Raw genomic sequence first — 17,783 nt, forward strand, 5'->3', positions numbered from 1 at the left:
GAAGTTTCTATGAAGAAAAGCAGCTCTTTAAGCATGAACCCAAACAGCACCCATGGCAAAGCAAAGGATGACACCCAGAACAACATCCAAACAGAGATGGGAGGGTATAATTCTCAAATTAGCAGGTCTTCCCAAGATTACGCACAGTCTGAAGATGAGTTTGTGTCGTCTATTACAAAAGCAATCACTATTTTGCCAGAAAAGTTTGGATCAAACAAAATATCACCTTGTGCTGACTCGCCTTGTTTTGTTGGTGTTTCCTGTGTGCCAAGCTCAGATGGTCACTTCAAATGTGGACGCTGCCCCTTTGGGTATTATGGAGACGGTGTCACTTGCAGAGGTAGTATGAAACTCTTCAGAAGATACAAAGAAAAGTATCTAATTCAAGTTTAAGTTATTACAAAGATATGCTTTTCTATTTACTAATTTCTATTTATTCCGCTTTGTTCATTTGTTTCCATTTATTTTATTTATTAATCATTTATACTGTATTCTTACCACATTTTGAAAGAACAAAGGTGGGTTATCTGAGTTATTTATTTAAATCATGTTAATATTATAGAGTATTACAACCATATAATATATATTACAAATATATTGGAGTACTTTCGGTGTTCCAGGGTCTGTGGAAACATTTTGTATCAACTGTGTCATGTAATCCACATGAACCCACATACTGGGCATTATTTTTCCCATTACATAGATGAGGAAAGAGAGCTTTGGAGTGCCCACTGAATTTCCTAGCATTAACCAGCTAAGCAGATAAAAGATGTCAATATAGATCTGATTAACACTGTGGTCTGTGTTCTTTTCAGCTCACAGTGGGCATTTAGCACTTCAAATTCTAATTCTGGTATATTTGCTTATTTGCATGAAGTAGGTTTCTCTGTAATCTTTCCAGCTCTTTTGAGATTACAGCAAGTCATATATCACTTTAATTTTAAAGGCATTGTTTCTATCTTCTCACGATTATTAACATTGCTTTCTCTGATGAAAATCAACTTTTTGGCTTTGACAACATAAAAGCTGTCTTGTGTTATTGTTTTGCTTTGTGTTTTGGCTTGTTTGAGACTAAACTTAAGCAAGAGAGTTCTTGTGTTTTTGTGTTCTCAGTATTATCTAGAGGGGCTATTAGTTAACTATTCAAATTTCAGAGACTTTTGCTTCTATTATAACTAAGTCTGTGGCAATATGTATGTTCTGTTTTAGTAATCAACCTTTTTTCTTTGATTTTTTTTAGCCATTTGTAGATATCCATGTGGAAAAAGTAGGGAGTGTGTTGCCCCAAACATCTGCAAATGTAAACCTGGTTACATTGGTTCTAACTGCCAAACTGGTAGGTAACATCATTCATTAGTTTGCATGATACATTTTATTTGGTAATTGATATGTCTAAAACCTGGGCTTTATTTTATACAGCTCTTTGTGACCCTGATTGCAAAAATCATGGAAAATGTATTAAGCCTAACATTTGTCAGTGTCTTCCAGGACATCGTGGAGCAACCTGTGATGAAGGTGATAATTCAAATTAAAAATTAAATGTAAGCCTAAAATATAGCATAATTTTCTTGAAAAATCGTTTTACAAGACAATTCAGTTTTACTGTGTATATACTAAAATATTCTTATCAAAGCTGGTATAGGACTCTACATTTTAAAATACTTATTAAACATAATTTATTCAAAGATTCTAAAGAATTAAATTTCTTAAATCAGAGATTGAAGGAGCAATAGCTTATTTGTGATTGGTAAAATTATCCTCTGAAATGATTTGAGGTTTAGTTATAAGGTACTGTATATCTACAAATATTTTAGCTTCAAGCAAAAGACAGCTATCGAATGACCTACCAAATATGGTTCAAAGAAAGTGTTAAATGCCAAATAACTAGAAAATGTAAAGTAGTAAGAAGAAATCTAAAAAGTGATTTTTTAAAAATACATCTACAGTCATATAATTGCATTGCTTTGGTTTAAATCTTAAGTGGAAAATGTATGAAATAGCATTCCTAAAGTGGATGATACTTTAAAGAAATAAGTTGTTTATTTTAAAATAATATGTGAAAAGATAGTTTGGTAGATGGTGCATATAATTATGAAGAAACTGAGAGCCATGTTAAATGTTTTTATGGCAAGGCAAGCTACAAATTAACAAATTAAAGTAAATTTAGGGTGAAATAACAGAAACAGTCAATATAAATAGCATACGAAAATAACTATAGAACTATAGGAAAGCTCTATTTGTAAGGCAGGAATACGTAAGTTCAAATCTCACTTTTCAGAAGAGGGCTAAGGTCCTGTATTTCCTTCCAGTTAACAAAAAGTTTTATTAATCAAAGCATGCTGCTGATTTGTAAGTGTTTCCAGTGTGAATTAATATGGCCGGTCCCACAGAACTAAATTTTGTAGTACAAGAGAACTTAATGTATTATAAATTGCTATTACAACAAGATTTTATTATGACAGTGCTTTATAAATATAAACTGACTTTTTAAAAATTAAGAACTGACTTAATAACATAATCTGTTTCTGCAGAACATTGTAACCCACCTTGTCAACATGGTGGCACATGCTTGGCTGGGAATCTCTGCACTTGTCCTTATGGTTTTGTAGGACCAAGGTGTGAAACAAGTAAGCAAAACTCTCCTGCTGTCTGATATAATGAAACTGCTTCTTTGAATAGTTGGTGGCCTTAATGCTACATGAAATGAACCCAAACTCTAAGTAAAGAACACACATTGATGATTGATGACAACAGTTACCGTCCTGCATAGCACTGGGATCAACCACAGTGGCCATTACTAAGACAAAGAAGTTTGTTTTGGGAAGTAACGTCACTCTGATGCTCTTCATGACCTTTCTTTGAGAAAACAGGAATTCAAATATGTTAAATTGTATGTAAATTTCTTTTTAAATTTATGCCTATGACTGCTTTCATCAATAACTAATACTTTTCCCAAATAGCCAAGTCTTGTTTACCACTTAGCTCAATGGTTTTCTATTTTTTTCCATCTCTATTAACCAAAAATGAAATAAAATAAAATAACTGAATGTGAGAATCAGAAAGCATTTTAAACCCAAATATAAATTATATTTTATCTTTCTCTGTGATCTTATTAATTAGCAGATGTGATTGGCAGTTATGAGCTAGCTAGATAAAAATCAACAATATGACTACTCCAAGTCTAATCTTTCTTTTCTTTTATTCTATGATCTCAGTGGTTTGTAACAGGCACTGTGAAAATGGAGGCCAGTGTCTTACACCAGATATTTGCCAGTGCAAACCTGGCTGGTATGGACCCACCTGTAGTACAGGTAAAATGGGAAATATTTTCAATGAACATGTCAATTAAAAGTTAAAATATGCCAGTGTCCTGAAGACGTGCACCTAAGAAACGTAAAACTGACCTGACAAGACAGGAATGAAGTTGTTATTTCAGACAGATTTTTAAAACTCTTTCATCTTCTTTCCCTTTGTTTTTGTGTTGAACCATATGGTGTCTTACAGCTTTACTGTTATCTTATCCAACCAATACTGGTTTTGCTTTTATATTTCCCTCATTCACCTACCTTGTGGTGAAGAGAAACGTGTTGAACCTTCTAGGTCTTTTTAAGTTTTTCATCACAACACAAACATCCTATTTCATTAAATATCTAAACAATTCTGAATTAAGTGCATACCCTTCATGTTATTCTATTTATTTATCACAGTATCAGACTTTTTTTTTTTTTTTTTTTCTGAGACAGAGTCTTGCTCTGTCACCCAGGCTGGAGTGCAGTGGTGTGATCTTGGCTCACTGTAACTTCTGCCTCTCAGGTTCAAGCGATTCTTCTGCCTCAACCTCCCGAGTAGCTGGTATTACAGGAGTGTGCCACCACGCCCAGCTAATTTTCGTATTTTTAGTAGAGATGGGGTTTCACCATCTTGGTCAGGCTGGTCTCAAACTCCTGACCTTGTGATTCGCCCCCCTCAGCCTCCCAAAGTACTGGGATTACAGGCGTGAGCCACTGCGCCCAGCCTAAGTTTGTTTCTTTGGCATCAATGTTTGCAATTACCTATGTTTGATCTAATTCATTATAATCTAATGACTTTTTCTCAATGAAAGTGTAATTCAATGTTTATAGCTGGCCAATTATCTGTGAAGTATGATGCAAATGGAAACAAGGATCCATTTGATTTTTGCCCTGATTTCAAGTCACATATTGTTAGTGACAGAGATATGGGATACAATTATGATACAAGTTGAGTTATGGTAAGTAATGTCATTGCAACACAGTTCCTTAGAAGCAGAGAAGGAAGAAATTAATTTTGGCAAGTGGAGTGAGGAAGAAAATAGTATTTATAGTAGATGTTGGTGAATGGGTAGGATCTAGGGTGAAAAATAAAATTGGGCATGTCTTTCAAAGCGAAACAAAAATAAAGAAGCAAAAACAAAGAATGTTTTTGAGTGTGCTAGGACTTGAGTGCCATGTCCCCATTTTAATTGGGAAGGCGATAAAGAGGTGTGCATGGCTACATGTATTTGAGCAGATTACAAACCATCCTGTTAACACTGTTGAATTGTCTTCTCTTAACTTGCAATCCTTTCTTCTAGCTTACTGATGGCATTCTGAATTCTAATCATAGCCTCTACATTCTTGATAGAGCAGGAGCACTATCATCTTGGACAAACACTGCCACTTTAAATTCCAGCTCACTTTCTAGCTTTTCTAAGCTTAGTGTTATTTGTAAACTTAATGAACATACTTTCAAAGCGATTATCCAGTAATTTAATTCCTCTTATCTTTGGCAAAGTCTAATTAATTATACATTATGGGTTTTACTTGCAGTAAAAATAAAATATTTCATTATGCACCATTTTGTACTTCTGTGCAGCTTTCATTTTTTAAATAATAAAACTTTTATGGTCTCTTTTCCTCCTGCTGTTTATTAGCTTTGTGTGACCCTGTTTGCCTCAATGGTGGTTCGTGTAATAAGCCAAATACTTGCCTCTGTCCAAATGGATTCTTTGGTGAACAGTGTCAGAATGGTAATTAATCTTTCTTTGTATGTAAAAAGGGCAAATGGAAAGTTAGACATCAACAGAGCTCTGAGTAAACATGAGACAAGTTTTAAAGGGAAAGATGCAATTTTCCCCCAGAATTCTTTTTTTTTTTGAGGCAGGGTCTCGCTCTGTGGCCCAGGCTGGAGTGCAGTGGCCAGATCTCGGCTCACTGCAAGCTCCGCCTCCCGGATTTACGCCATTCTCCTGCCTCAGCCTCCCGAGTAGCTGGGACTACAGGCGCCCACCACCTCGCCCGGCTAGTTTTTTTTTTTTATTTTTTAGTAGAGACGGGGTTTCACTGTGTTAGCCAGGATGGTCTTGATCTCCTGACCTCGTGATCCGCCCGTCTCGGCCTCCCAAAGTGCTGGTCCCCCAGAATTCTTGTAATGTTTCAAGTATGCCCACCAAATTACTAGCTTACAAAAATATATCAAAGTTATTATGTAAAACGGTTATATTTACTTAATATATTGAAGCTCATACCTTGGCACCTCTCTGTGCAGTTTTGTAGGACCAAGGTGTGAAACAAATAAGCAAAGTTCTCTTGAAGTCTATTATAATGAATTTGTGTCATTTCTGTGATACAGCAAAAATGTTTGATTTATGATCAATCTACTGTCTACTATTATCCCATAATGTCTTTTCACCTTAGTTTCATTAAACATTTATGAAGAATCACCTATGCACAGCACTATGCAAAAAGATACAGAGACATAAAAAATGCATTGTTTTTCTCTTTCACGACTTATTATTTTAACACTTTCCCTCATATAGTTAATGTTACAGGTTATTTTCAGAATAATGGGGATGTTTTGAGGGTATGAATTAATGTCAACCAATAATATGTAATGTGTATTTTCTGCATCTTCATATTTTTGCATTTATAAAAAATGTAGAGTAGATTTTTACTATAGAACATGTCAGAGTATTTCCATAATTTAATTCCTAAAATTCAGATTCTTCTTGCCACAATGCACTTTGATTTGCAATTCTATTTATTTTATTTTGGATCTTGGCTAGGATTCTTAGGATGGAAATAAAGCAGAAAAGAAGCCATCATGCTAACACAGGATATACAGGCATAGCCAATGAGTTCCTGTAATTCATATTCTTTTGAAGAAGCAGTTGGAGAAACAGAAATAAGTGAAGATTAAGTTAAGGGAAATCTTGAAAACTAGAAGACTATGGCTAAATCCATGCTAAAGAGTCATATATGTAGTTTTGAATGGAGAATGTAAGGAAGGAAATGAAAATTTTACATCTTTCATGCTACTTGAAGTAGATGTAAGATATAGTAAGAAAATTTGTCTAAAATGTATATGCCAGTTGTATAAGTGGATAAAAGAAGAAATCTCTCAATTATTAAACTGAATTAAAAATTATCTGTTGAACATATTCCATGATTTAAGGGCCACAAAACAGATTATCATTGTGTGAAGAGAGTAGGTTTTACAATTAGCTTGCCTCCACAACTTTCTTGCTGGTATGGAAATTTACTTAAAGGCTCCATGCCTCAGACTTCCTGGCTTTCAAGTATGATCTAGACAGTTGCTATGACATGTAATTCTTATTAGATCTCATCTTCTTGTGAGCCTAAATGGTGGGAAGGGAAGATGGCACACACATTGAAAGTGATTGAATAAAATTAGGTGGAATATAAAGTCATATGAAAAACATATACTGTGTGCACTATAGAATTTTTAAAAAGGAAGATAGAAATTGAGCTAGAAACATCACAAAACAGTTAAACTACTAAACTAGTAAGCAAGGCTTAGGATGTATGGCCGGAGAGATGTTTAAATACACCTTCCAATTTGCTTCACCTCTTAGATTTCACATGGAGAGTGAATCCAATTACTTAGCCCACTTTAGGGTTTGGTGACAGAATGAGGCCTATAGATCTCATAAATAAATGTGGAGGGTGGATTTTCTCATAAACCTCCTTTTCCTAATGTGGGATTATGGGTAGACATGGCCAAGCTTAAATTGTATGTCCTTTGTATATATTATTTTAATTACATATGCTTTTTTGCATAAATAATTTATTTCTACATTCAAGTTTTTGTGGATAATTAATTATAGCAAGATTACCCATCATAAAGAATTTGTGGAGCTTTTTTAACTTTTAAATTCCTAACCACAGGCACTTCCTATGGAGTTTTCATAGTAGAAAGAATATACGTTTTCTAATAAATAGTAATCTTAAATTGTATGAAGGATAGGGAGCGGAAAATGTAAGAACATTTCTCTACCAATAAAAAGTATCAATAAAATGTCAGAGAAATAACAGTAGACTCAAACATGAGCCAAAAAAAGGTTCAACCTAAAATACTGGACACTGTTTGCTAAAAACTTGCAGTTATATTGTTACTATGAAGTTCTATATTATTTCCATTCAAAAATCTATTTGAAAACAGTAGAATTTTTCTTACAGTTTTTGGAAATAAAGAAAGCAACTATTAATTCAAACTGGGAGTCAGTCCACACTAGTCTTATTAATACCAGTTAATTTGAAATTTATTTTTAAAATACAAACTCACATTTATTTACTTATTATTTAGGAAGAAATTAAATTTTAAATTTTCTAGACAGGTTTTCCTGTGTATTACTTAAAAGAAATGCCTGCATTTAATTTTCATACCTGGAAGAAACATGAAGTAATCATAACCCTCTCATAAAATTAATACATATTAACCTCTGCATTTCATAAAACAGAATTAAACACATAGGAGCTACTAGTAAGATATATTCAAAATTATCTAACAAATATTCTGAATAAAGCAAAGGATTTATTGTTAAAAAGACTTTTAGCAAGCATTCACAGGAATAAGTCACATATAAAGCTCTGCCATCATAATCTCAGTAAGTACTCAAAAGTTAGTTTAAAAATGCTTTCTAAGTGTGTGGAAAAGTATTGAGATTTGTCTATTTTCCACAAGAACAGGCACATTCTTATTTTGAGCTAAGTTTTGCCTTATTTTCTGGGTTTTGTCTAGATCATTCCATGCTTTATTGTATAGTGAAACATAAGTTAAAGTTTATAATATATTCATTGTAATATGAAAGACTCAATTTGTTATGAACACTTAACCAATACATTTCAAATTGTGCTAACCCACTAGCAGCTTATAGATATAAGCATTGCATTTCATGATTTAGAAAGGACAGGTTTAATGAGTGACCTTTTATTTTAATAGCACATTTCTCTGCCTTATGGCCACATTGATGAAAAGCACATGATGCAATGTATCATATGTAATAATTGAATATGTAATATTCACAGATTTTTGCCATGTGTTCTTTTAGCTTTCTGTCACCCTCCCTGTAAGAATGGTGGCCACTGCGTGAGAAATAATGTGTGCATCTGTCGTGAAGGATACACTGGTAGGAGATGCCAAAAAAGTAAGACATCACTAAATATATTTGTCAACTACAGGTAAAGCAAAGACAAAACTATTGAATTTAAGGGCTGACTTTTCATGCTTTTACCTTAAGGCATCTGTGATCCTATGTGCATGAATGGAGGAAAATGTGTGGGACCGAACACTTGCTCTTGTCCTTCTGGTTGGAGTGGGAAACGATGCAACACACGTAAGAGGAATATTCTTAAAACGCTGAAACTTTCGTCTTTCATGGGAATGTAAAACAGAATTTAAAACAAAGAGCATTTTTTTTTTCACTTTTGCTTGCTTGGTCTTTTTAAAATTTTTGCATATTTATTCCTGCTTTAGGAGATACCTTTTTGAAACAGAAAGAGTTTTTACTCTTCTGAACTCATTCTTTCAGGTTAGCAGAAGAGGATATATTGTATTTTTCAGTTTTTCTACTGCACTTGCCAAGATAAATAACAAGATAAATAAGTCCTGAAGTCGGGGTCAAGGAAAGGTTTTAAAAAATTACTGACTTCTTGGCCCCACGTCAACCCATCCAGTTCTGAGTTTTCCAAGAGGAGGTAACAGTGCCACTCCGACCGGTAGCTCCTGAGGGTGGCTGTCTTTATTCAAATGTTTCATTTTTTTCCTTTCTATAAATTATTTTAAATTAGCCACTACTAGAGTGTTTTGATCAAAGTGAAAAAATGAGAAGCAACATAGATGTCCAGCAATTGGAGAAAACTTAAATTGCGACACATTCAAACAGTGGAACATTTTGCAATTGTTAAGGTCACATTTTCCAAGAATATGTAGTGACATTCAAAAGTGTTCTTGATAAAATATTAGGGAAAAAAATTCTTTAATCACTTACCTGTAACTATTTCTTTTTTTTTCCTCTAATGAAAAGTTTCGTGGGTTATGGATAGGATTTGACTAGTAATTTAAAATTTTAACTTGTTTATATTTCGATTGGCAGCTATCTGCTTGCAGAAATGTAAAAACGGTGGTGAATGCATTGCTCCCAGCATATGCCATTGTCCTTCCTCCTGGGAAGGAGTGCAGTGTCAAATACGTAAGCCCACAGGATGCTTTTCCTACTATATGTTCTGAATTGGAATCTGTTATAGTAATTAAAGTATAGCTATAGGACAAATCCATAGCGGGACAAAAACTCCAACACGCTGATCCTTTTTAAAAAATGATTTTAGAAATAAAACAAAAACTTACTAAATTTTATATCCATTTAAAAGAAGAAAGTGTAGTATAACATATTAATAGTTTGTGTGACAGAGATAATTTCAAATTGTGATCTGTGCGTTACCAATAAAGTTTCCCCAGGTGGGTCAAAGAAGGCGTTGATACATAGAAGTTTAAATATTATTTCATATTATAAGATAAATACATATTTATCATGGATACCTTAGAAAATATGGAAATGTATTAAAAATTAATCACTCTAGGCCAGGCGAGGTGGCTCACGCCTGTAATCCCAACACTTTGGGAGGCCAAGGCAGGCAGATCACGAGGTCAGGAGATTGAGACCATCCTGGCTAACACGGTGAAACCCCATCTCTACTAAAAATACAAAAAATTAGCCAGGCGTGCTGGCGGGCGCCTGTAGTCCCAGCTACTCTGGAGGCTGAGGCAGGAGAATGGCATGAACCCAGGAGGCAGAGCTGGCAGTGAGCTGAGATTGTGCCACTGCACTCCAGCCTGGGCGACAGAGAGAGACTCTGTCTCAAAAATAAATAAATTAATAAATAATAATTTTTAAAAAAATCACTCTAAATTTCACCATCCAGAATTACTTTCAGTTTCTTTTTTAGAGTTTTAGTATATTTCCATCCAATATTAGTCATGAATTTCTACATAGGTGAAATCTTAAGACATAGAGGAAGATCAAATTTTATGCAATTTTGAAATATTTTGTGGAAACTTGCAATAACATGTTAAAATATTACCTATTATTAACTTAATGGGAAAAACTTGAAATTCCTCAAAATATTTCCAAATGGTTAATAATTATATAATTAAAAAATTGATGGCCAAGTGTATTGTAAACTGAAATTACACAGTTTTATTATGATATGCCTTTTTACTAGAAATAACATATCCTCCATTTCAATGTCTTATGAACCACACCCTTGTTTCCATGCACCAGAAATTTTGCATGTAATTTTTGTGACTCTTAGACCCTATTTTATTAGTAATTGCTATTGTAATTTATACATTTCTTATCCTAGAAAAATATATCAAAGTGCTATCAAGTGCTGGTATTTACAAAAGAAATGTGTGCTCAAATATTGATAATCCAAATTGGAATTTAGATGTGATAAAATGCTAGAAAAAAAGAGTTAGCAACCTTGACTTGGGCTGCTTGTTCTGGAGTAAGCTCTATATGGACCATAAGAGAGAAGGATGAGAAGATGTTAAAAGCACATTAATGAGGAAATATGCTTCAGTGGTTGCAGATTGAGATTGTCTGAGCACAGCCTGAAGCTGTGCACCGTGTTTCTGCATCCTGCAGCATTTTTATGTGAATTTAAAAGTCATCCTACTTCAAATTCTTTATTTCAAACTATTGAGAAACTGTCTTAATATATTGATATTTCTTAAACAAAATATGTTACTACCATCTGTTGGAAAATTGTTGTAATAAAAATTCAAATCTATGATATCTATCATGTGAATGCTGTTTTCTTAGCTGTGGAGCCCTCATGGATTATACAACCTGCCCAATTGTATACAGCAGCCCTGATGAAAAGATACCCTGTCAATGTTGCATTTATGTTAAAGGACATATTATTCTTGAATGTGTAAGCTTCAAGTATGTGATATTGAAGCAGTATTTCTCCTATAAAAATAACTATTATATATAATTTTATGGTATGCTCATTTTCACTCAATATTACTTGAAAGAATTTATGTCGTTTAAAAACAAAATTTAAGCAATATATTAAGTTCCATAATTTAAATACTACAAAAATTCCTGGCCGGGCGCGGTGGCTCAAGTCTGTAATCCCAGCACTTTGGGAGGCCGAGACGGGTGGATCACAAGGTCAGGAGATCAAGACCATCCTGGCTAACACGGTGAAACCCCGTCTCTACTAAAAAAAAAATACAAAAAACTAGCCGGGTGAGGTGGCGGGCGCCTGTAGTTCCAGCTACTCGGGAGGCTGAGGCAGGAGAATGGCGTGAACCCGGGAGGTGGAGCTTGCAGTGAGCTGAGATCCGGCCACTGCACTCCAGCCTGGGCGACAGAGTGAGACTCCGTCTCAAAAAAAAAAAAAAAAAAAAAATTCCTTTTACCTCCCCCCTTATGTTTAACCTTTTAGTTATTTACAAGTTATTATTAAGTATTATAAGTATTTTCTTTCTGCAGGTAGATGATAACTAGATTGAGATATTGAGATAATTGAGATAGATGTAGGTATTTTTAATTGCCTTGGGAAAGACTTCAAGGAAGAAATGTATGATATAGACAGTATGAGTATCTTTCAGAAATTTTCAGTCGAGTTATTTCACATTAAACTTCCAATGACAGTATAAAAATTGTCAAATTTTCCATACACTGCCCAGTACTGGATTGTCTCTTTTAAATTTGTGCTTAATGTTAAAAAACAAATTATAGATGCTATCTTCTGTTAATGACTTGAGCTCCTCTAGAAAAAAAAAGATATATTTCAAATATTTTAAAATGTAGTCAATGAAATTTTTGTTTCTTTTAATAATATCTTTATAGAATTCCAAAAGTGTTGTTTGAGTTTTGGGTGCTTTGTTTTTGATGTGTACGTGTGCTCTGAGAGATGGGAGTGCATAGAACAGATCCATTCATTGATGGTTCATTAATAGATTCTTACGACTGCATTAGTGTCCAATCACCATATAGCCTCAGACCACTAGGATAGAATATGTCACAAGCATTTCATGTCAAAAGATGGTCATTCCAAAAATTTGTGTATTGCAGCAATTTGCAACCCAAAATGTCTTTATGGGGGCAGATGCATATTTCCCAATGTGTGTTCCTGCCGCACTGAATACTCCGGAGTCACATGTGAGAAGAAAATACAGGTATTTCAAAGTTTAAAGAGAAAATAAATTTTAGACATTGACATTTGCATATCTCTTCTACTTAGTAATTGCTACTAATCAATGTTTTATTTTCTCTTATTTCCAAAATAAAAAATAAAAGCATTTATTTGCCTCTAAAATTAAAAATGGTATCATTTTTGTGTTATGGTAGAGTTATTATATAAAACTTTGATGTGTTCTTAAGGAATTTCAATGTATAGATATAACTGTCCAATGTAATGCAGTATTTCATGACACTGTAGTTGAGACAGCAAATATTCCACAAAATAGATTCAAGACACTTATTTGTAGAGCCATTGCTATAAAACACATATTTAAAAAGTTTCTGCAATCCTATTTCTTCACAGAGGATTAAACTGCATTTTGTTTGGTCTCTAATCTTAGATTTCCAAATATCAACAGCCGAAATATTATTTCAGTCCTAATTCCTATCCACACAAGAGTAGCTCTAATAATCTCTCTCCCTCTCATACAAACACACAGACACACAAATGCAGCAAACCTCTCAAAAATATCTTAAAGCTAATCTGTAGGAGTTGTAATTTAAAAAGTCATTATATGCTATTTAGTACTTCAAAATGCCCCAGTGTCATGAATATAAAAGTATGCTGGAATACTAGAATTTGACAACTGATTAGAAATTTTCTTCTTGAAGCTCGATATGGATCAATCTTGCTTGGAGACAATATGGATATATGTATAGTTTTCTCCGAGCACTGGTGTCATCCTGTAGGATTGGCTCCCATTATGAAAATAACCAGACCATAACAGGGCTATGGTCTGAAAACTGGAAAGCAAAAGTTATTGAGTACTAATTTGATTAAATATTGTTTGAGAAAAATAAAAATAAAAGCTTCAGCTTCCTTGGGTTTGAAGGCAGCCTAAATACATATTATTTGATGTGATTTGATGTGAGATTTTTATGGCACAGAAAACCCTAGGACCTCTAAAGCTTTTTAACTCCACTTTGACAGTACTAAACTAGTGGCTGCTCTATATTCTATTTTATGTATGTATTTGCCATCTGAATCCTTCCTTATATGATCAATAGCAAATCATCTTTATCCCCATTAATGTTGCTTCTGAGAATGCATTTGAAATCACACTAAGGGGAAAAAATGCCAGAAGGCCATGGGGAAGGCTAAGGGGAGAAAAGGCTAAGCATGAGCACAATATGTCCTGTTCTACTGTAACCTGCTCTCCCAAGCTTCTAACTTCAATCTCATTCTGGCTTTCTTCTGTTGATCGTTGGTGTCATTTTTTTTTTTTTTTTTTTTTCACTTGCTCTTGATATTTTTTTGGCTCCCACACATAGGTTAAAACATAAATTTCTCTTTAGTGGGGAAAAAAGCAACCACCATCCACGGATATCCACAGAACCTCCAACTCCATCCTTTGCTCCCGTCTTCCCTACCTTCCCCAAAGGAGGGTTCCGGCTGGCTAACTACCTCCTGGCTCTTCCTCAGGCAACCTGAGATAGTGGATTAAAAAAAGAAATGGAGCTTACTGATTGGATTGCTAGAATTTCAATGAAAAAGAATTACTGGCTAGAGACAAGAAACACAGAGAAAGGGAAAATAAGCAAAGGAAGAAAAAGGTGCTAAAGAGGGTGGGTTGATAAAAGGCTTTGGGAAGCATCACAACCTCCTGCTTGTGACTCAGTGCACTCATTCTGACCCTGCCACTTAATTTGCTTTGTGATTTCAGTCAAGTTTAATCCCTTGAGTCTCAGTTTTCTCATCTGCAGTATGGCATTAATAGTAGCACCTAATCATAGGCTTATTGTAAGGATGAAATATGTTAATATATGTGAAATACCTAGAATAGTGCCTGGGATATAACAAGCATTATGTAAGAGTTTGTAACTAATTACATCGAATAGAGGAATAGAAAGAGGTGGAGAAGGAAAAGGATGGGCAATGCATTATGAGTATCAGTGGTTTTTTCCTGAGGGATATTAAAACATTAATTCATTTTATTGGGCATGGATGTTTCTAAAGTGTAACATTTTGCCAAGATGGAGTCACCTAGTATGCAAGCTCCATTTGATTATGACTGCTTGGACCTTAAATATAATCGTGATTAGATTTCAATTTTATGAAAACAGTATTGAGCCTAGTGGCAAACAGAACCAAAAGAGCTTTATGTATCATGTCAGAGGGAAGGAGGCAACAAATAATGAGTACGGGTTAAATGATTTTATACTATTCATTGAAACACAATTTCCTTCTTCCTACTACAGATAAGACACCATTGAGTAACATCAAGTATATGAATTACAAGCCTGTATCTTAAGAATGGAAATGTTTTGTTCAGAAAAAGTTGGGGATAACTTGAAGTTTATCTGAACATCATTCAAAAAATATCTTAAAGACTGAAGAAACTAATAAAATACATAATGATCTCAGTTGTAATCATTAGAGAAAAGCAAAGAAGAAATCCAGGTAATCTAAATTTGATGTTGAGGTGGGATAGGATATTTACATACTGAGATGATGTATCTGATATTCCATCCATTCACAATATTTAATAAACTGAGTATATTCTCAGCCCTAACTGTGACTATGTCTGCATCATTAGTAGTCAGTCAACCTAATGGAAACCACTTGATATCATCCTGATAGATGATGTTTAATTCAGAACAAGGGGCTCACAGGACTATTTGAAGGATGGGGAATGAGGGTTGGGAGCTAGAGATTAGGAAAGCCACCGCTGATCAGAGTGGGTAATAATGAAGATGTTAGCCCAAAGCTCCAAGCAGGTTCTTCTCAGAGGCTTTCCTGGAACTGCTACAATACTTGAGAATCTTTAAAAACTACCACCAACTGTCTCAGGCAAAGTGGATTATTCTCAAATTTTTGCTAGAAAGCCACTGTGAATTTCATCTTTCCAAGCATCAAGCTGCAAACACCTCTGAAAAGACTAACGACTTCCTCTTCATTTCCATCTTCCTACTCTCCAGCAAATTTTTCTCATTGGCAAACTCTGACACAGAACCACACAGATAAGTGGATTCTGAAAAATGTAATTCCCAGCCTTACAAAAAAGTGGCAGTGGTGTCCTGGGCCCAAAAGTGAGAAAACAGACACCAGACATGCTAAAAGGTCTGCATCTGATTGCTCTTTCATCTTTCCATTTTTTTCTGTACCATGATCCATTTTGGTATATGAATCAAGAGAGATGATCACAAAACCAAATCCTTCTACAGATATCACAAGAAAAATGTATGTGAATGCTTAATAAAAGCAAAGTTAAATTACAATACATGAACAGTTGGGGAAGTGGGTAACAACAACAGGGAATACACATATAATTAAAGGATTTGCCTCAGAGATGCAAATAATTGCAAGTTACCTGGGGTTATAAAGTTTCCTTTTTCCTGCTATCTCATATTTTGCCTCAAACATTTCATTTGACTTTCAGAAAACATGTTATTTTAATTTGAACATGACCATCTTAAATCATATACATTTACAAAGGCTCATTTTTCTTTTCTTTTAAGTAGAAAGTTTGAGCATTCCTAAGCCATATCTAACCTGTAAGATAAAGTAAGACACGATCAGAATAAAAGTATTGCTACATTTGCTAAGGACCCTTTAAGTATTAACATCCAATGTCAGAATTAAAGAGTTTTTAATTTATCATTTTGTATTTACTAAAAGGCAGTTTTAATAGATTGCTTAGGAGCCCATAATATAAACCAAAAATAAAACTCAAAGCCTCCCAACCAATGGAAAGAACTCTTCTCAAGTAATGGAATTCCAAAGTAAACCTGAAACGTTGGTTCAGGACGTCATGGGAATGGATGGTCAGACGTGCCTCGTTCTACCCTCATCCCTTTGGAATTCAGGCACAACCCGCCAGCGTTAACATCAAAACAGAGACCTTAAAAATAACAAAGCAGACTTTTTGTAGCAATAGGATACCAACATGACAGATAACAGGCCCTGAAATAAAGTATTTTACCCTAAAATATATATTTTTTTGACATATTTTGAAATGTCCCTGCAAAGCTATCTCTTTTGGGGAAAATCTACATTCTATAGAGAATCCCACCCCTTTCCGGGTTTTTTTCCTGATCCAGGAGAGAATAAAGTAAGAGTTTGATAGCTTTTTAAGCCTGATAAGAAACATTTGCAATCTCATCTCTCTGAAGCCTCCTACCTGGAAGCCTTATCTGCATAATAAGAACCCCTTGGTCTCCACAACCCCTTATTTTAACCCAGACACCCCCTTCTGTTGATTCCGGGTCTTTAGATAAACTCTTTCAACCAATTGCCAATCAGAAAATTCTTGAATCCACCTATTATGTCTCCCTAAAGTATATAAAACCCAGCTGTAGCCTGACCTTCTTGGGCACATGTTCTCAGCATCTCCTGGGGCCATGTCACAGGCCATGATGACTCATATTTTGCTCTGAATAAATCTCTTCAAATATTTTACACGGTTAGATTCTTTTCATCAACAATAATATACTACACTATGTTTTATATTACCAGAAATTCAGAAATACAAATGTAAAATAAATGTTAACACTTAGTGTATACTTAAATTCTTCAGCTTTTGTGAAAATGAGAGTATTGTACTAATATTCTTCAGTTTTTGTGAAAATAGGAGTATTGTAGATAAAAGTGAATGCTATTTAAATTTAGTAATTGGAATTAAAATACTATGAAAATAGATACATTTTTTTTATCAGTTTGACAACTTTGCTCAGGATACAATTGTATGAGTAGAAAACAAATTCAATTTCTTCCTAGTATACTGTCATAACACAACAATCAACACAGAAGGCTTCTGTGACCTCTGGTCAGCAAGAAGTTTGTGGGAGAGTTCTCCCCAATAATTAACCAATTCTGCAGCAGACACCAGCTGGATGTCCTCTTAATTCAATGCAATTCTGACACTATCTACCTGTAGTACCATCAGATGCCACAGGTTGAGGGCTCCGTCCCCAATTCCTCAGACTTCCCACCTTCAGATGCCAGTCACATGCCCGAGGTTGTTTTACCTGTGCTTCTGACTACCAGCTATAAATTGGAGTTCCCACAATCTCCTCCTCTCAGGTTTGATTAGTTTGCTAGAATGGCTCACAGAACACAGTGAAACACATTTACTGCTTTATTATAAAGGATATTACAAAGGACACAGGTGAAGAGATGTGTTGGGAAAAGCATGTGGGAAGGGGTGCAGAGCTTCCATGCCCTCTCTGGGCTCCTCCAGGAACCTCTGTGTATTCAGCTACCTGAAAGCTCATCTGAACTTTGTCCTTGGGC

At 34.7% G+C, this 17,783-nt stretch overlaps 1 protein-coding gene across 1 annotated transcript in view; it reads left to right on the plus strand.

Moving 5' to 3' along the window:
- The window catches only part of VWDE (von Willebrand factor D and EGF domains), a 41,361-nt gene extending 26,298 nt beyond the window's left edge, over positions 1 to 15,063 (plus strand). Inside the window, exons 13-23 of the mRNA XM_073009094.1 lie at positions 200 to 340; positions 1,241 to 1,336; positions 1,420 to 1,515; positions 2,532 to 2,627; positions 3,216 to 3,311; positions 4,931 to 5,026; positions 8,348 to 8,443; positions 8,537 to 8,632; positions 9,392 to 9,487; positions 12,383 to 12,486; positions 14,750 to 15,063. Of these exons, the coding sequence (XP_072865195.1) occupies positions 200 to 340; positions 1,241 to 1,336; positions 1,420 to 1,515; positions 2,532 to 2,627; positions 3,216 to 3,311; positions 4,931 to 5,026; positions 8,348 to 8,443; positions 8,537 to 8,632; positions 9,392 to 9,487; positions 12,383 to 12,486; positions 14,750 to 14,764 (1,028 nt within the window). The 3' untranslated portion in view covers positions 14,765 to 15,063. The remainder of the gene's footprint in view (positions 1 to 199; positions 341 to 1,240; positions 1,337 to 1,419; positions 1,516 to 2,531; positions 2,628 to 3,215; positions 3,312 to 4,930; positions 5,027 to 8,347; positions 8,444 to 8,536; positions 8,633 to 9,391; positions 9,488 to 12,382; positions 12,487 to 14,749) is intronic.
- The last annotated feature ends 2,720 nt before the right edge of the window (positions 15,064 to 17,783 follow it).

Source organism: Chlorocebus sabaeus, chromosome 21 (genome assembly GCF_047675955.1).
Source record: "Chlorocebus sabaeus isolate Y175 chromosome 21, mChlSab1.0.hap1, whole genome shotgun sequence".
Lineage (NCBI taxonomy): Eukaryota > Metazoa > Chordata > Mammalia > Primates > Cercopithecidae > Chlorocebus > Chlorocebus sabaeus.